The sequence below is a fragment of the Conger conger genome, chromosome 8 (assembly GCF_963514075.1).
Source record: "Conger conger chromosome 8, fConCon1.1, whole genome shotgun sequence".
Classification (NCBI taxonomy): Eukaryota; Metazoa; Chordata; class Actinopteri; order Anguilliformes; family Congridae; genus Conger; species Conger conger.
In genome coordinates, this window is record NC_083767.1 from 10,190,797 (window position 1) to 10,211,485 (window position 20,689).

Consider the following 20,689-nt stretch of genomic DNA (forward strand, 5'->3'; position numbering starts at 1 on the left):
TATGACATGGTTGCGTCCTGAAAATTGTTATACGGAATTGCAATTGATTTGCCAAACAACCGAAAACACAATGGGAATATTAATGCAACAACCTCTGCAGGCTTAAAACATACAAAAAAGGTTTCAATTTAAATTGCCTTCAAGGTAACAAATAAGGCTGATAATGTAAACCCACTTACGCTTCAACCTTTCACCAGACAAATTATATACCATTCGTGCTAAGTGTTCTGAATGTATCATTTGCATAATGGATTTTTTTAAAAATGCTTATTTGTTTATTTTAAACCAAAATACAATTTAATCTGATCTACCATAGCTACCAGTGAACCTGATTTAATTATGGTTTACTCTCAGCGAGCTGGTTTGTCAGTTTGCTGCTCCAAGAAACCAGTTATAATTACTTCAGCTTGTAAGCGGGAACACATTTCAACCTCTCAAAAACTAGAAAAACATCAATGCACCATCCACCCAACAGCAAGATAAAGAGGATCTGCATTTTAAGATAACTGTTTAAAAATAATCAATCGCCCCCCACCCCCCTATATATGAATGACTGACCATCATGGAAAAAAGAGATCTTCCTTCTTGAAAGACGGCCAAAAGACCCGCTGCCCCAGCAACTGAGAATGCGCCCACTTGCATTTCACTCCCAACCGGCCACACTAAATGTTATTGGAATTTCTGTGCTGTAAAATTGCTACTTTCATGGCCAGCGCGTCTGACAATAGCGGTCCGAGGATGAGGCAGCCAGTCGGACAGCCGCGCTAACAGGATCTGAGCCCGCCACTACAATGGGGTTAGTCGTCAACCGGGTTCTTAATAGGGTAATCGACAATGAGATGTTAGTGGAGGCGAGTATTAGGCACAGTGAACAGAGCGGCCATTTTAAGTGAAAAGTCCTGTAAAACAACTACGTAAATAGCCAGATAAGTACATGTCTAAAGGGCTAACATCTGAATAAAGAAAGAAAGGGGGGGGGGGGGCAACAGGGTTTTATGTGTTTCATGGCCATTTAAATGAAACGCAGACTTCATGTTGGTTCTGGAAACTTCTCAACTCTGGATTCAACCCCTGTGAAGCAGGGCTACAGACTGCCTGTATCAGTGGAGCTGGGGGTTTTATTACGGGCAGGACGAGCGGTCAGCAGACATTCTCTCATTTCTTCTTGGAGCGAGCGCAGAACCTCAGCACCCATGAGGCTTTCACTTGACTGGTTGATTTACAGAGCCAGCGATGCTGCAGTTTGGGGTGGACTTTACCAAGCTCCGTGGACTCATCGCATTACATATATCAGCAACGGCTTTAAATCATGGGCTAATTATATTTCCCTGTTTGGCCCAGGAAGTCACCTTATATACCCATGTAATTAATAAATGACAGAGCCCGACTGAAAGATAACCTCTTAAAACGCAACACAGTCATGGGGGCGGATGGTCATACAGTCAGTAACATGTATGTTCGGTCAGAAGCACCTAAAACACTTAAGGACATATGCGCAGAATTACTGTCAGCGACCACATGATTCAGTGTGTGGGGTTCTGTGCATCCTCGACTCTTACCCGTCTACACACTAATTACTTACAGCCGGTCAGTTAACCATTAAACATGCCTTGCATGGTCTTGGTGCTCCATGAGTTGTTTATCACTGTAATGTACCTTGAAATATCTGTCGTAATGGAACATGACAGTTTTTTCACCCTTAAAAGCATTTGCATTTAATTTATCTCTCCCATAATAGCTGTGATCTGCACTGCAGATGGAAATGTGATCAACAGTATAAAATTAAAGGCAGCTTTACATGAGAGAACTCTGAAGGCCAGACTTTAAAACAGCCATGTTAGGAGTTCATTCCCCTTTTAAGCATGGACATAAAATGGCATTAGTCGTTCTTTAATATACTGTGGTAGAAGCCAATTCAACCCGCTATCATGTCAACGTATGGCAATTAATATGAAATAAATGAATGCCTAATTGGCTAATTCATAGCACTTCATCGTTTTGAAGAGCCACTGCTAAGGGAATGGAACTGCCTCGGTACAGAGGATATGAAGGTATGAAATAAAACTAATGTGACTGATTTGAAATGATGAAAAGGGGCTTTTTAAAAAAAGAGATTGTTTCATCTTTATTTCTCCATCTTGCAGGACTTTGAGAGTGCTGTATCTGACTGGTGGGGCGGGAGGCTTAGAGATGAGGCCTGCTCGTGTGGGAGACACACTCCAGCTGACGCTGATGCAGGGAGACTGGGGGACAGGGTGCTCTGAACTGTGAGGGGTGAGAGGGGGTATGTGTGTGTGTGTGTGTGTGTGTGTGTGGGTGTGTGGGTGGGTGGATGTGTGGGTGGGTGGGTGGATGTGTGGGTGGGTGGGTGGGTGTGTGGAGGGGGGAACGGAGGGATTTTGGAAAGAAAGAAAAGAAAGAGCGATACATATACAGACAGAGCCAGAGAAAGAGAGAGATAGAGTTCACCTGAGTTGCACACATGAGTTGGTTTTTGCACATATCATCATAGTTCTCATGTTAGTATCAGTCGGTTTACAGAATATAGTACACATCCATTTTAAGAGATATAAACCAGCAGTCAGGGAACACAAACACCCAGTGTGCCCCAGTGCAGTGAACCAAGCACAAGTGAAAATCACCTTACCATTACAAGACGGGCCTTGGCCAGTGTGCGCTACTGGTAGAAACACGCTGGAAGAGTACTCTTCATCGGAGTCAGACTGAACGGGCGGGGCAGTGTCACTACTGAACACCTGCCTCTGGTTGTGATGGCGATCGGGTGGCGGAGACGGGGAATGTGAATGTTCAATGATAGATGGAGTGGATAAGGAGGATTGCATGGGAGAACCTAAAGAAAAGAAAATAATGAGAAATGAAAGGAATGCAATACAACAAATAATAAAACAAAATAAGTATGACAACATAAAATTAATATGAATTTATTTGTAAAACAGGAAAAAAAAAAACTTATTTTGCTACATCAGGGAAAACAAAACATAGAGAAGCAGACTCTGGATAATTAGACACGGAGACGCCATTAAACTTTAATTATCTTGGAATAACTTAAACTATTTCAGTCTTACTTGTCATGCTTGTTCGCAACCAATGTTCCCTCTACACTGCAAGTGTGCACAGTCACAGAGACACATTTTCAGGTCACACAGAAAACTAGATAAATAGAAAATCTGCCCAAACTACAGTATAAGTAAGTAAGTAAGTAAGAGGTTCACTTAAAGGATCGACCATTCTGGCCGTTGGCTAGCTGAGCGACAGCCAATGGGGGGAGAGAATGATACACACATCATAAATAAACAGGCACTGGATTGCACAATGGAAGTAATGAAAAATGATAAATAAAAACACGCTCGCTATCCAGTCCTCACTCAGCAAACACCTGCCTCTTAAGCAAACACCAGTCAGAACCCTCTGCTGAAGCCTGCCTCTGCAGTCAGTATCATTACCCCAAATCACACACATGGTGAGGCTATTCAGCAGAGCTGCCACGTGTGCCTAGTTTACAGTAACAGGCCAGACACGAGCTAGAGTAAAACAACATGCAGAAATGCCATACATTTCAGAGCTGTACTGACAGATTCAACATTTTCCCATCACACAAAGCGTACAAATAACACAACGTTTTATAAAAGGCAAGGTTAATTTAGTTAACACTTAAATGAACCCCACCTTTATGAAGTCTTTTTTCCTACCGTAAAATACGAGGCAAACTGCTGTTTGACGTATAGAACTGCAGTTAATGGACTACTTACAGTATATTGGCAGACTGTCAAATCAATAAGTGACTTTCTGCCATTCATATAGCCCTTATATAGCAGCTGCAATTAATTTAGCCATGCTCAACTCATTCATGTTTTCTGGGAAGAGCCTGCTATATTATTTAAAGCTTTATCACAGCTAAAGATCGTATGTGTAAGTATTCTACGTGCAATTTACAAAAGTCAATTCACAAAATCATTTTGAGCAAACATGAGATCTACCACACAGCTAACCAATCTCTCTCTCTGGTGGTTTTTAAAATGCACTTCCCTGTGTTATCTCCAAAACACATTAAACAAATGCCATCTTCCTGACCTTTGACCTTGATGCTCTTACAAATTACCATTCGCCCAAGGCCAAACTATCCTTGCCCTTAAAATAACAGCAAATTCCAGACCTGGAGCCACTCGCGATAAATAATGAGTTCCATATCAGACCCATATTTTCACAAGGCCCTCCCTCATCTATCCTGCATCTGCTGTAGGTTGACCTAAAAGGAATAAACAATGCACTGCTAATTAAAGGCAAAATGGTTTGTAACCCTTTCATTGACTTGTGTGGACAAGACTACAAACAGACTACACTGAGACTACATGCTACCCGATGCTTCAATTCTGCATCAACAACTACATTCAGATAAACTATCAGGTCCGGTGACTACAGTTAAGACTGCGATGTGAGCAAGCTCTAGATAGAGAGTCAAGAGACAGACAGGATCGCAGTTAGACCCTGAGTAGGAAATGAACCGATTGTGCCCCTCTTTGGTTTTGCGCACGGCTATTTTGAAGGTCACAGGTTCAGTCTCAGTCCCATCCACGCTGGTTGCACAATTACAAAACGATCATCGCCGAGGTATTCACAGCATTCTGACCTGTGAGCAGGGCTTTGTGATCAACTCAAAATTACTGAAGCCTCAAAACAAGCTGAAGGCGTATTATTTGTAAAAGAATAAGACGGATAGGTCAAGGTATATAATGGTACAAAAATAACAATGAAATATGGTGCACAAATAAACATTTTCCAGGAAGGGGTCTAGCTGGAAAGCATAGAAATTGTAAAAGACAAAATGGACACATTCAATGAACCGTCTGAAGAGTTTAAATGCTTAAGAACCTTCTAGTCACATACTGTATTTGCGATCTTACACCTTAAAGGGTTAAGGAAAACAGAGACTGACTGACTTCATAGGAAGACCAAAAATGGTAATTAAACTAAGAAGAGATAAGGAAATGAGAACAGATGCTAATCCTTAGATTTCCCACTAATCCTGAAATACATAAAGACTTGCACAACTGCAAAAAAATCATTGTCACTAATAAACTCCACAGCTAAAATTTCAAAAGAACATAAATCACTGCAGCTGCTTCACCTGTAGGCAGGGTTTACCACGCTTCTGGCCCGTGTGAGCATAGTAAATGGCCTAGATATAGCATACATGGCACAACCCACTCCATGATAATGCAAGAAATTAATAACAAAAACTAAATGGATTTCTTACAGTACAGAAGCAGACAAGCTCCTTGTACTCAGTAACATAGGGCTTCCTTCAGCTCTTTCCGTAAATCAAATCCGCCATAGATTCTCTATGAATGTTATGATTAATGACATAAATGAAACACAATACAAACTGAAATAATGTTACGTTACATTATCATATTTTTCAGTGGCTCACTTCAACGGAGAATATAATGAGCGTGGCTTTTCTCCATCCCTCTCCGTCCCCTTGCTTCAACCCGCTAACACGGAGCATTTCGCATTATCATTTCCCACTTTCCCAGTGTAATGCACTCTGCATTATGAGTCCATTTGCACACCTCTTATGTAGCATTCATCGCTGGAAAAAAAGAGGTGAGACCACTCTGCCACTCGACTGGGGCAAAAGCAAGCGCATTTTTACAAAGTGGCGGAGGAGTTGTGCGAGGACTGGTTTCTGTGAAATGAGCTCTGTTCTGGCACAGGCCCTCACAGCCTTTCCTAACATACACACGTTATAATCTTCGTCTTCTTGACGTACATTCAACGGTGAAGGCCAACGTCTCTTTTGAGGCTCGCTCGTATGTAGTTACCATTCCTGGACGTTCGGAACATCATTTTGCAGATAATGTATTGAATACCCAAAAAGGAACGGAGAGTGTGGAGTTTTCCATTTCATTTCATGTCATTTTATTTTATGTAGGAGCCATCTGGGAACCTCATCAACATTAAAAACAGAAAGAGGCAGAAATCGTTACTGTGCAGTCAGGATTGAACAGCCCTCCGTTTCAAGTTATTTTCACTGGCATAGTCGCATTAAATAAAATGAAAATAAATGGTCTGAGCAATTACTCAGTCTACATCGACTTCCATAAAGTAAAACTGCACTAGCAGATAGTCTTCTCTTCAGTAGCCTACAGTATATAACATCGGGTATCAATTTCAACCACAGGACATTCTTACTTCACAATCAAATTGACTTTGAAAAGGCCACTTTTTTTTATCATTCACGTCCTGTAATCCAACACCGATACTCATGTTTGAATCTCTCAGCACTTACTATATCCTTGTATGCTGATAACTACTTAATGAAGCCCCCATAGGAAACCAAAAAAATTTCACTTTAATCAATTGGTGTGATATTATTTATAGTTGTATGAACCCCAGGTTCTATTGACAAGCAGAAAAGAGCAGGGAGTGAAACTGTCTCTCTGCTTCACCCACAACTAGCAGTGGGAACTCATTAACCCTTATGAGCAAATACACCCCAAACCTGGAAAATCCTTCTGACAAGAAAAAAAATAAAATAAAACAATTTTAAACCAAGTGTCATTTTGCTGGATGCGACAACTCGTTAATTATATCATTCTGTCAAAAGAACTCACAGCTCGAGAAAACGTATACAGCTGTTGTTCCAACGCATCCTTGTTTGCATTAGATTTTCAAGCCTGACAATGTAGTACCCAGCAAAACACTTGGGCAATCTCGAAAATCACTCTTTTAATTTAGTGAAATAAAAGGCGACACAGCAGGAAAAATAAAAAGTGACAGCTTTACTGAGAGGCTAGCACAGGCTGTGCGGAGGAAAATAAAAGCGCAGATTACTCCTAACTGTCCGTTATTACCCTCAGCCGCGCATTTATTTTGACAGCTGAGTGCCTGATCGGGCCCTCTCTCCACCGAGCATGCTGGGAAGGTTCACAGGTAGAGAACGGCTATAAATTGCTTCCCCACAGTCGCGCCGTCCTGCGCTGTGTACTTGGACCCGGCAGGGGTGTTTTGACTATCGCACAGGGCCACGGCGAACTGGAGCGCCAATTAATGGCTGCTTGGAGCGTATGGATATATCAGGGAGAACGTGAGAAAGAGAAGAATAAGGACGGAAAACATTAGGGGACTGTTCCCGCCGGATAAGAGCCCTCGAGAGCTGACAGTTCCATGTTTTCAGATTTCTCAGCCTTATCTATCTCTCTCTCTCTCTCTCTCTCTCTCTCTCTCTCTTCCCTACTCCCCCGTTTAAGGCGAACCTTGTCTCTGGCAATTTTCTGATCCAGGCTGTCCAATCAGCAACATCTCGCTCACTGCAGGCTAATAAAGTCAGCGAGAGGAGGTTGCAGGGCGAGGATCAAAATGTATCGATCTGTTCTTGTGGCAAAACGTGTTATGGAAGCTACAGTTGGAAAAAGACCCAGGCAGCTTCAGCTAGACCGCAGGCGTTCTCCCCAACAGGCCAAGGCCTCCCATTAAAACGACTGGCTTGAGCCACCGAACACAATCAAAACTAGAAAAACGAGGACCAACCGTTCTCTGTGTATCAAACAAAGAAACAAACAGACCGCAGGACAATAACTCCACTGACAAAAGTGAAGTGTTTTTTTTTTTTTTTTTGTGACAAAAGTGAGGTTTTGAGTCGCGGCCCTGGCTCCTGAATGCCAAGCCATCAAATTAGTGGTGGAGAGACCCAGTAAACACCGCATTGAGAACGACGACAGACCCCCTCGCTGTTGCCGGAAGCTGCAGAGAGAGCGAGCGTCTCCCCCCCGCATTCAGTCTCTTTCCGAATAGCACAGGGACCAGCGTTTCCAAGACTCCCCACTCACCAGCCAACCTGCTTGAATCGGCTTCGCCATTTATATCTCTGCTGGAGGCAGCAGGCTGGTACACTCCTCCTGCAGTGACAGTTCTCACTTAATTAAAACTCTCCATGCAAATAGGGCTTGAGCATACAGTACACATCTGTGACTTCATCGGGGACGAAATTAATACTGCAGTAAAATAAAAAAATAACATCTAATAAAAAAGAAAAAAAACAACAACACTACAGTAAACAGCAGATATGTCAGCTGCCAGTGAGCTTCTGAGAACCTGCTGAAAACGGACGGATGGATGGATGGATGGATGGGTGGACGGATGACAAAAATAAAATGTCTGGCATCCGCAGGGCTGTGACCCGGAACTGCAGGGCCACCAAAACATCAGTCCATCTGATTCTGCGAGAGGATGTGATGAAAAACATGATTCTGCAGAGGGGCTTGTCGCAGGGAAAGGGCATGCATTCCTGCTGTACGTGAGCTTTACCGACAGACTTCCTCTCCAAGTTCCAACAAGCTCTTCCTCACATATTTTTACTGTCGTTGTTAGGATAATCATTGTTTGGCGTTCCATATTATTACCGTCTTTAAAAATGTATTTCAATCAAAAAAGGCAGAATATAAAATATATATCTGTTTGTTTTGCTTTTTTGACTAGAGTACTGTAACCTTGTCTTCTCAGACGTAGCCTCAAACCCCAATGTCTATATTTTCAGTGTAAACAGACAATGCCACACAGTATCCATTGTAATCTGGCGGTTACTCACATAAGACAATATCCCTTTGTGCTTAATGTGTCATGTAACAGCAGAAACCAGAAATATTTTGTTTGTCAGCCATTGATTTTTGCCTCTTGATTTAGAAGAAGGTTTTTCTTCTACTGGGTCAACAACAAAAAAAATCTAATCTTGCTCACGACTGTATTCAAAGGAAAATAAGACTCAGTGACTTCACAAGTAATATATATAATGCAATCATAACCAGTGACTACTGCAAACATGATCAAGAGAAAAAACAATTCATTTTAATGTGATATTGAGAGTAAAAGCCTAGTATATTATTCCAAGTACAATACAAGTGTATAATGTAACTCTGACTGGGACCCTGCAGAAAGCAATTAGAGATTGCTGGGCTTGTAAAATACAGTGTTCTCTACTGTAATTCAGCTTAGCTGAAATGAACTGAAAAAACTTCAAGCTTGGAAGTTATAGAATTCTGAAAAAATAAATTTCTGAAAAACTAAATTTCAGACAAATATTCATCATCCATACACCAAACATACTGCACATGAACCCATATTTCATGCTTATCCGTATGTGTTAAATTAAACACTACATTACTACAACACAATATGGGCTGAGAACTCAGAAGATGACTCAAATAAACAGTATTTCTAAATTAATCATGTTCTTTGCTTGAGACTGTAAACTCGAGTAACCAGAAATTGGAGAACATTTGAGAACAGTGCTTATCAGCAGTGCTACACTTTTCCTGAGGGCGTTTTTCTCTAAATTGGAAATGGCTACCATATCATGTAACCTAAATCAGACTCCATCATTGGCCGTGGCAAGGTACATCAAATGCCTTCATTATGCAAAGAAATATATGCATTTCAGCACACAGTAAGGACTTATGACACACAATCAATTTCAGCGTAATGGGCAATTGCAGTGTTCTCTGGCTATCAGTTGTTCCTTGAGCGTTTGTCTCCTAGACAGTACAACAAATCTGTAGGATATTGACCAAAATGGGTCATAGAGCCGTGAAGGAAGAGTCAGCAGAATATTAAATGTGGCTCCGCATTAATGTATGAAATGCGCCAGACTACACAGGCGAATGCAGAGTCTGAGAGTCTGACGTTGCAGGGTAGAAAATAATTCACCAGGCCTATGCACAAAACGCAAAGCGTCTTTATTTTAAAGATGGCACAGAAATGAAAGAAGACAGCTTCCTCCATCTCCCAGGCAGTCGCTTGCCGTTTCCACTGTCACATTCGCTTGAAAGGGAAAGCCATGGGCTGGCAGGGTCAAGCTTTTCTGAATGTCATTTATTCTCTTTACTGCCGAGAAGATACTTGTGTTATCTGTCTCTGCTGTTACAGATTGAGGCATATGGGGCCCATCAGAGCCATGCAAATACACCATTAAGACAAGCTAAATGCTGCATCAGTATCCAGGCTTGTCAAAGCAATCACTGCAAGTTTTATAAATGCACTGGAAAAACCCACAAGGGAGAGTTAACAGGCAGGCAATCCAAACAAAGCATTTCTCAACAGCAGATGTTGGATCCTAAGAAGCGGAATGCAACCAGTAATGCCACATCCTACATTTTCCAGAACAAACTTCTTACACGAGACAGGCACTCCGAGATATCAGATTTAATATCCACGCTGCTTAAAGACGCACGGCGTTCGAGTGGTTTTCCTGTGGAATTCAGCTGGTAATGATTGTTTTTTGGGGTGATGACTGTGTCAGGAGAAAAATGCTAACAATACTCGGTTCAGTATAGAAAAGACGCCTCGGTATAAAAAAACACCAAGTGGATTTCTTCTGATAAGCCACTACAATAAGTCTATCGAAAATGTCTTCCCAATGTGACAAATCAAAACATCTCTCCTCCCTGCATTCCTTGGACAGCACTTTCCCCTAAATAAAGATCAATACAATTCTCTATTGTCTTTAAACAACCACTAAATTTATATTAAACTACAGCTACATTTATATTACTGTTTTATAGCAGGAAAGGATACAAGTCTGCCTCTACCTCTCCTGTCATCCATTGGCCACATACACATTTTTTTTTTGGCCAAATGAGATTTTTCTTCACCAGAAGTCTGCCTATTTCAATAGTTAAGTGGGGTCACTGCGCCTGCACTTTATAACCACCGTCTCTGCTTTGTATCTAGTGAAGAGATATCCTGACAGTGAAGAGATATCCTGACAGTGAAGAGATATCCTGACAGTGAAGAGATATCCTGACAGTGAAGAGATACCCTGACAGTGAAGAGATACCCTGACAGTGGACATTCTCTGCTTAGACCCAGGTGCAATTACATTTATTTTTCTGCTATTGATTTCTGGTTGTTTTGTAATTTGGTGGACTAACTGGCATATTTCTGAGGTGAATAGGCCATGTCAAATTTGTGTCAGGCCATGTAAGATTCTGGACAGTTTCACAATCAGCTGCCAGATGGGACACTTTTCCGGTATTCGCTCCTGGGTAGAGCCTGATACCTGAACAAGAACCATTTGTACAAGCTCTGAATAACTTTACTACTTTTTCTTTTCAGAATTTTAATACAATTCATTTGTATGCCTGTTTTACCCCTGGATGTATTGTTAGGGTAGCTGTATGTCCTTGGAGTAAATTTAGTAGAATTTCACATGCAGAATGTCAGTCAGATTTATTTTTGTTTAACAAGCACGAACTGCTTGCTAACTGAGTGGATCCACAGAGTAATTCACCTCTCTAATAGTTAAAAAGGATGGGGGACTCTGGAATATTTTTTGTTTAAATTCGAATAGGAATATTTATATTATGGAATCTGAGATTACACAGATATCTCATCCATTTTATTTCATTGCCCGAGGAAAGTTCACTGCAATGCTGTCTGATGACCCAGGTTGATGTTTAAAACAGCAGATCTAGGCGGAGAAATTATTTTTGAGAATTCCACAATTTTTCAGTCACAATTTCCCACTAATTTAATCTACACCTATTTTCTGCACCTATGCATTGATATGATAATGAGCTGAATACTTTTCGGATCACTGCCTGCACAGGTTCCTCATTAATGGAGTACAATTATCATGCCAATTTGGTCATGTTTTAATTACGCAAAATGGAAAGATTGCTTTTTGGTACTCCTAAAACGCCCAGACCTTTTCAGAAACGCATTTACATGACAGCGGTCAAATAATGGAGAACACAGGCGGCAGTGAATGTACAACCACGGGCAGGGTCCAGGTCAGTGTCGGCACAGTTAAACACACCCATCACTAAAGCTGACCAGAATGGAGCACTCTCTCCCCCTTCCTAAAATGGCTGGTCAGTGTTAGTGTCAGTGTCAGCGCAGTCAAACACACCCATCCCAAAGCTGACCAGAGTGGAGCTCTCTCCCCCTTCATAAAATTGCTGGTCCTAAAACAGCTCTGGAGAATAATATGAGGGTTGACATGCAGCAGTGCTTGCAGGTTGGGTCTGCGTGCTAACACCTGAGAGGGAGTGAGTGCCCTTTCCTCCATAGCGCACTTTCAGGAGGTGGCCCAGGTGCCTCCACACAGCACAGCTCCATTAACATATCCGGAACAACCCGTCTGAGGCCGGACCTGGCAGGCAGGGGCCTGTCACCGAGCATTAGGGACAAACTCCTGCATTCAAAAGAGAGCAGTCACCTGTGGGAAATAATACACCGCTGGAGAAACAAGAGCATCCTCCCTATCGAGCCCTGGGCTAGCCGACGGCAGGGACCCCCGTGATACCAAGGGCCAGATACAATCCCCGGTGCAGGGACACAGATCCGGCAGAGGTTTCTGTGTCTGTATGTCACCAAATGTTTCTGTATGCTGTACAGCCCAATCTTAAACTAATGATTCAACTCCAGTGGAGGAAATGCCAAGGCTATTAATTTTAGAAATATCTGTCAGAGAACGGAGATAATTAGGAGGAGAACGCCGGCACTGCAAAAACCAAAAAATAAGTCAATCTCAAGAACTACTTTAGTCTCATATTTAGACTCAAAATCTTACTTCTATTACGTTTTTCTTGCCAAACAAGACAACTTCTACCAATAAGGTGAGGCATATTTGACAATGGGGTATAGGGAAATTTCAGTTGTCAAACAAACAGTACCGTAACACAAGCTAATAATTTCTACTTGAGAGAAACAAATAAGATTTCAAGTCTCATTCCAAAAACTAAAACATAAAGACAGACTTTTTTTGCAGCATGATCTTAGTGGTTCTACAAGGCCGCAGAATGAAGAAGCGCTCCGCATTCCTGGAAGTAAAGGAGACTGAAGTGGCGTATGTTCCGGCTCTTTCCTTCCCGGCCGTATTGCTCGGCGTGCCTGGAAACGGAAGCCTGCGGACAGAATGCAGCAGAGCCGAGCTTTTCAGAAGATCCCCGTCTATTTCAGATCAGTGGAAGACAGCGCACTGTCCCCTGGAGCCTGCATGTTTCTGGGGGGCATCAACATGCCGTTCCCCCCTCAGGCAGCCGTCCAGCACACCTGGAGCTTCTTAGCGAAGGCCCACGGCAGGAATCAAACAAGGAGCCGGGCGAGACACGCACATCACATCGCTTCAGTTAAATAATCGCGCACGGACACATGTACAGAAACGCATAAGCACACGGGAACATACAACAGGAATCAGGCTTCTATGGGGTTCTTCGTTTGAGCACATAATGGACTGCGTCTTGTCTTGTGGGGGAGGCTTGCCCCAAGGAAAACTATGCGCGTGGGTTTGTGAGAGAGCTTTAAGAAAAAAAAACACTTTCACCTGTCAGTTTTCCTTAGGAAGACCGTATCTTATTTCCACTAGGCGCACTCACCAGTACATGAACCATAGCGTATACGAGAAGCACAGAACCATTCCAGGATTGTGGGCTGAAATCCATCATCTTCTCCCAAACCATAACTTGCCTCTGCAATGCCTTTACAGCTAAATATTAACTGGCCCTGTGCATTCACCTACAGAAAATATATAAACAGCTAAAGAGGAATTACATTTTGTATTTGGAGGAGAAATGTAAATGCCCATGAATATTTCTGTGGTTAAATTTATATTAAACAATGAATCAAGGATTTATTTTTCTCCAGCAGACAGCATTTTTTTAGTATAATATTTTGGATTTTGCTCCTAGCATTTTAAAATTTTAGTTTCCCTGGTTTAATAGCTAACAGAGGTATACTACAGTAAATACCAACAGCAAGACAGAAAAAATATGCAATTTGTGATTGAGACAGGTAAAAGTACAACATTGGACATACCACTCGACAAAGAGATTCAGATTGAATGAACAGATAGGTGAGGGAGATTAACATTTTTCAAATCGAGCGACAGGAGCGGTAGATATTTAAAATCAACCAACCGTAGCTCATTGCAGATGCAATTCATGGTTTGAAATAATCATGAATGAATCATTATGTTGGAGCAGTTCTGAACTATTACGCTAACGTACGTATGGTATAATGAATCTGATGGAAACAGCTCTGGATTACTGAATACCAAACCACCATAGCCATAATTTCAATGATATCATGGTTTAGAGTATGATTCAATTATCTCTTTTTCATTTTATCAGCTGATTTTTCAGGTTTAAAGCCATCTGACATTGCAGCCGCACATGCTATTTATTATACTCATAATAAAATTTTGCGACGTGTTATAAAAGACAGAACCTGATTATTGCATTACATTTGAATCAAGGTGACCGTGTCATCCATGACTCATAAGACAGTGAAGCTTCCAAACGCTGTTACTTATGACCACAGGGGCCACACAAAACAGATGTATTTCACATTTGCCAAGGAAAAGCTAAACACATCTTTCATCATTCTTATATTTCTTGTCCATCCAGGCCATTCATGTCAACATTTTCAGTATGTTACACTCGCCTTAACACATTTACATTGCATTTAAACACTTGACATTATCAGTCCCAGTGTGTGTGTGTGTGTGTGTGTGTGTGTGTGTGTGTGTGTGTGTGTGCATGCATGCATACAGAGACTGAACTAATCTTCCATTCACCAAAGAAGACAACAGTAACTAAAAATTTTGACAATAATTATTACCAACAATTAAACCCTGTTAGTAACATAAGAATAATAATGTGTATTTATAATTAGGCCATATTTTAAACAAACAAGCGATGCATACTTTGCCCATACCAGTACATAACCATTTACATTTACAATTCAGGAGTTGTTTCTAAAAAGTAAGGCAGCACTAAATGTACATACCAGATTTACATAAATGGCAAAAGAGCCACTTGTATTATTAAGTAATGATACTTTAGTGTTAGGAGACTTTTAAAATGGAAACCAGTGATTCACTATGACGTCTCGAGAGAAAGAGAGAGAACAAGCACAGCTGGGTTTGGTATCAATTAAGACTTTTTTTCTTTCTTTCTCTAGCACTTTCTCTAGAACTGAGAAACCAAAAAAAAGTATGCTTCCGATGCGAAGGGGGTGGGCTGGGGGGGTGGGGGGTGGTAGGGGGTTGGGGGATGGGGGTAATTACTCTATCAAATTAAGAACAGCAGTGAGGTTCTGAGCAAGTTTTCAATGAGAGTCAATCGGAAGGTCCTTCACCTTAATTGGGCTTTGTTTGTTTACTTTAATTCATAAGCCTTAATTAACAGATGTGCTATTATAAGACGTTTACACTCCCCGGTCTCCTGTTCCTGTTCGGCATTTGGGAGCAGCAGGAGGGAGAAACTGCCTGTTCTCACATGCACACCGCCTTTTCCTCATCGGCAAAACTTGTGTTGGGAGCGAATTTCCTCCATCTTCCCGATACAGCAAGGCCGAAAATACATCCCTCCATTACACCGCTGCATCCTCTCTCAACGGGCAGTGAACATTTCTGAAAGGAATGTACTGGCCCTTATCAATGGTATATACTCAAGATTGGCTGACAAACTCAGACAGACCCTGTCAGACTGATAAAAGAAAATGAAGCCCCAGTTCTCTGAGAAACCTAGCCTTATTGGAACTGTCCATGCTCCAGCTTTTGGGCTTCAACGAGCTTCACAAATTGGGCACCATGAGCTAAAGACATATGGCTGAAAAAAAAACAATTCCACCATTGGACTACCCTTGATGTATTTATCCTAATGTCAATTCCGAAAAAACTATAAAGGGCAATAGTGTTATAGTGTTTGAAAGGGTTATCCCTTTCAGATTGATTGTCTGGAAAATTCAGTTAGTTTGACGAATTGTTTGACGAATTGTGGCAACTTGTGTTAAAGGATACTAGTGTAAATGTAACTGGCTTGCTCCCAGCCTACAGCTGAATGTCGAGTTACTGATCTTCCAAAGTTTCCTTTCTCTCTCCATCAGAAGACCATAAAATCAATATCTCATATCCCAGTATATACCGTTACATGGAATGCAAGATACAGGTATTCTTTAATAAATTATTTGTGATAGGTTTCTATTGGATACATTTTTTATCACTCACAGAACATTAAACAAGTAATGATGAGATACTATTTCCGTCACTACTGAGTCTATCACCTGCAATTTATCATTTTGTCATTTCTACATTGAGATTGAGGCTGAACATAGACGCGTAAAGGTTCTTCCTAAGGGAACCTGTCAGAGAAAGAACAAATCATATTTATATCCAATGAATACTCTATGTACCATACATATATGATGACATTATATAAGCGTCCATGGTAGCCTACAAAATACTAGAATGGAAGCACAATGCCCTCGCTAGCTAGAGGTTTGAAATATCTTTTGTTCGTCGCCGTCTCTGCTAAATTAATCTTTCTGAAATGAGTCTTTGAAACACTAACAAGCATTACGCGCGAGCCACAAAGTGCGGGAATCCGTGTAAGGGCTCCGGGGCTGTAATCAGCTTCTGTTTGGCAGCGGCTGAATCGGGAAGGCCTTGGCGTAGGCCGAGGCTTGACGCCGTGCGCCCCGGCAGAGAGAGGCCTGCCATCAATCTCCCGGCCGCGGCGGCTCGTGAGGAGACCAATCAGAGAGGCACTCTGGCGTGGCGAGGAGGCGCGGAAAGACGCCGCGTCGCAGAGCCGGGAGTACATTAATCACCGCTCGTCTCGCTGCCGAGAAAAAACGCCACGGGTCCCAGCAGGAAAACAAGCGGCGTTCGGGGGTACAGAACGAGAGAAGAATGTGGGCCCTCGGTGGGGGCCCCCAAGAAAGCGAGGCTGAGGTTTGTGGGCCGTTTCGGGACGTTAGTCTTAGCGGGGAGGACGGGTGACATATTTGTGTCAACGAGCAGCGCTTAAACCTTCGGCACGTGCCGCATTACGTCACCGTTCGGCGAGCGGCAGTCACGACTGCGGACGGCGATAAATGAGGCCTTACACGCAGAAAGCAGACGGTAGACATTGGTTGGGCCCCGACAGGCACCAGGTTTCATTTTGGGCCTGATTGCATTCTACTTTCAGTCAGCTTTCGCGCGTTGACCTCATGAAACAAAACAAAAACAGCAACGCCACAGGAAGAAAAAAATAAAAATAAAACAGCTACGAGCCATCAGCTGTGAAAATTCACAGCAATACCATCAGAGAGAAAGAGAGAGAGAAAAGATCCTCACACTTCTCCCAAAACGCAGAGAAACCACTGTGATTCTCTCGGGCTATTTATGCTTTCGCGTGTTTTTTTTGAAAATCTGTCCTTTTTTTTTTTTTCATGGGTATCCTTAGCAACCAAGCAACAGTCGATGTTTGACAAATGTAGCCTGGGTGAGCTTAGTCAGTCACCACGGCGATATGAATCACAATCCTTCATAATGTTGTGAGGCTGTGAGCTGCAGTCATGGTGTTGAAGTTATTTACTCTCTCCAGAGATATAAATCAGGCTTAGCTCGCCCTATCAGCGTGTGGTAGGCCGGGTCCGGCCTCGCTTGCATTCAGCCTCAGCAATGCACAGCCAGCCCGGCCCCAAGCTGCGAGACTCACTCTGCTGAATATGCTATCCCAGATTAGGACCTTACACACACATAATTTTAATGGTGAAATTATTCCGTTTCATAGAGAGCCCCGTGCTTTAGAAATAGGTAACAACGTGTCTTTTTTTCTGAAAGTGCGAATGCACGAAGCCATCACAGTATGGCTTGAAATTGTTTGAATTTCTTTAAACCTATATTCTCCCGGGTTGTTGTTGTTGTGGTGCCGCTCGGTTGGAGTTTTCCGGGGACGGATTTGAATGAAAGGTGTGTTTTTTGCATTGTTGTGCGTTGTTACAGCTGCGCACTGAGATGTCTCCCCCATGCTGGAGCGCGCAGTTCCCTGCAGTCCTCCGCTGTTATCAGCCCCCTCATCACACCCCCCCCCAGAGCTCCATTTTCTCTCCCCGTCTTCAACGGGCGGCTCGCCTCCGGTTACAACAATGCAAAAAAAAAAGTAAAAAGGCTAAATAAATAAATAGCCTTGCTGCAAAAAAATAAATAAAAATAAGTGTGTTCAGTGTCTTCCACTCCAGTGACCTTCATACGAGACCGTTCGGCAGTTTAATGACACGCTACGCACGGCGCTTAAGTTCCAGGCTGTCCGCCTTTCTCCTCTTCCCCAGCGGCTCGAGTCCGGCATCCGCACAACATTAGTGCCTCTTTTCCTGAGCGCTCTTTGGAGCAGATAGATTTACTGGCTGTGGGAATCGATGCAACCCACACCTGGAGTGGATCTCTCGCTTTAAATTCCCTGGCAGGGAGGGGCCGGCAGGGGCCCAGACAAACGCCCCTCTGTTCTCGTCCTCATTCAAGGGACCCTGGAAATTAGACATTTTTGTCTCAGTTACCGATTTCCTAGTTACGCCGCACTGGAACAAATAGCTTTTATGTGTTCTCAAACTTTGCAGATTCAGGGGGCAGGGAGCGAGTGAGCGCTGAATCGCACTGGCTTCCGCGGCGTTCAGGGGCATATGTTTGGAAAGCCGCCTTCGCCGAGACCACACAGGCATCAGGAATTCTCTTTCAGCCTCTATCCCGCCTCAGGTCGACACACAGAGAAAAAACAGAACGGCGCAGACTGGACAGGAACAAGAAAAATAATTTCAAGGCACATTATCAATGTAATAGTTCAGTTGTGATGCAAATTGTGTGACTGACATCAGCTCTCTGCACTATAACAACCAAATGCTATTATCCATGTCCACAATAAGCCAAAGAGTGGACATTTTACTTACAATAGTGTGGTATTATGTGTGTAACATAGATGTGTATGCGCATGTGTGTGTTTGTGTGTGTGAGTGTGCGTATGTCCGATATGTGAGTGTGTGTGGGTGTGCATTTCTGTTTGCGTGAGTGTCCGTGTATGTGCGTGTGTGTGTGTCTGTATGAGCACCAGTATATGCGAGTGTGTATTTTTCCCTTACACTAACTTACACTGTTAAGCTGACAGGCTCACACATCACACTGCCTTGCCTGTCATCGTCAGGGGCACACACTCATCTGGGCCAATGCCCTGCCAAGCTCTCCACTAATGACAGCCTTTCCCAAGTGTCATGAAGATGGCAGATCAATAGTGAATATATTATTAGTGATGTGAGGGGGGGGAAACGCTCCAGAAAGTATATTCTCACCAACTGGCAGTCAGGGTATAGTACAGACCAATATTTCAATATTCCAACATTCCAGCCCAATATTTCAACCTCTAAAGCCTCTAAATCCTTGCTGGCTGTGTATATAAACGGGCTGTAATTCATACACGGATGACCCGATATGGAAGGAAATACGCTCAAATGAAAGCCGACAGTTTGCACTTTAACCTCCTTTTCATGGTTTTGTGGTTTCACTTCAAACCCAATGTGCCAGAGCACAGAGCCAAAACAACAAAAACCGTGTCACCGTCCCAATAATTTTGCATTGAACTCTATATATTTATATACATGAAGAGTATATCTCCTACATATATTCTGCTTGTGAGAAAACGGGGACACGTAACATTTGGGGGAGATAAATCCTCTGAACTGTGAACTGGCATACTGATCAAACACGCTCTAAAGCAACCCCTCAGTGGGATGTGCCGCAACAGTCACCACGCAGAGGAGCCTTGTCGATCCCCGAGATGAAAAGCCACGCACTTCCTTTGTGATGCGTTTCCTGTCAGATCCCGGCGTTTCCTGGGAGCCCGTGGCTCCGCCGGCGTGGCCGCGGGAGATCCGCGGCAGGATGCGGAAAAAGCCGGTGGCGGAAAAGCTCGAAAAGGTCACGAAGGTGGGAAGGGCCCAGTGACACCTACTTCTTCCTCTACCTGATACGTGATTAATACAGTGTACTAATAGGAATCCATTTTGCAGCTGACACCACGCGGCAAGGTAAACAAGATGGCCCACTTCCCATTAAAAACAAGGCGCTTCCTGTAACTGAAGGAGGTGGTCATGGGAAAATGGGTCAAGCCACCAATAGCGATAGGGGCCTGCCGTGAGACGTGTCTGTAACTGGTCGGCGCTAATGAGACCCCCTGAAAGGCTAGGGCAGGAGAGCAAAGCTTGGCTAAACCCTTCCTTCTGACAGACTTCACATAATTAAGGGCGGTGCGTTAAGAGGGACTCATTGCTCTGCTGAATATTAATAAAGACATCTCAGAGAGGGGGGTCACCTGTGGAACAGTTATGAAAGAATAAATGATTTATAGCCCTGCCGGGGACTAAGAAAATGTAAGGAAAACCAAGATATTGCCCGCAGCTACAGTGTAGAAATGCAGGCTGCATTCATACGCGTTCCATAATTTAAAGCACATGGCACTGTATGCTACAAATCCAAGTTTCTTCAATATAAAAATATAAAATTAAACTCTCAGTAAGCAATGAAATGTAAATGAAAGCACAGGTTTCAGTGAACGGCGAAGAGTTGATAACGCTTTTATAACTGTGTTTTCTGGACGCTCTGTCTGCTGTGACGTGCTGAAAGCCCAATTCAATTAAAATGGAGGAAAATAAAGTGCAGTTGGAGATAAGGTCGTGTGTCAGTAACAACAGTCACTGATAAAAATGGACACATGCCAGCCTCTTCATTCCAGAGCACAATTCAGCCATAAAAACCAGATCCTTTCAAAGCCCACCTGAAATAGCCAATGTGGCCAAGCCATCTTCCATTAGCGAATTTGGAAATTTGCAAGAGGTCCTAGCTCTCCGTTCGCTGCCA

At 42.9% G+C, this 20,689-nt stretch overlaps 1 protein-coding gene across 5 annotated transcripts in view; it reads right to left on the bottom strand.

Moving 5' to 3' along the window:
* The window catches only part of si:dkey-237h12.3 (teneurin-3), a 224,460-nt gene that overhangs the window by 96,278 nt on the left and 107,493 nt on the right, over positions 1-20,689 (bottom strand). For 3 of the 5 annotated variants that reach the window (XM_061250968.1, XM_061250969.1, XM_061250973.1), the window contains one exon: positions 2,648-2,851. The exons of the other annotated variants lie outside the window; for them this stretch is intronic. In XM_061250968.1, the coding sequence (XP_061106952.1) occupies positions 2,648-2,851 (204 nt within the window). The remainder of the gene's footprint in view (positions 1-2,647; positions 2,852-20,689) is intronic. 5 annotated transcript variants of the gene reach the window in all.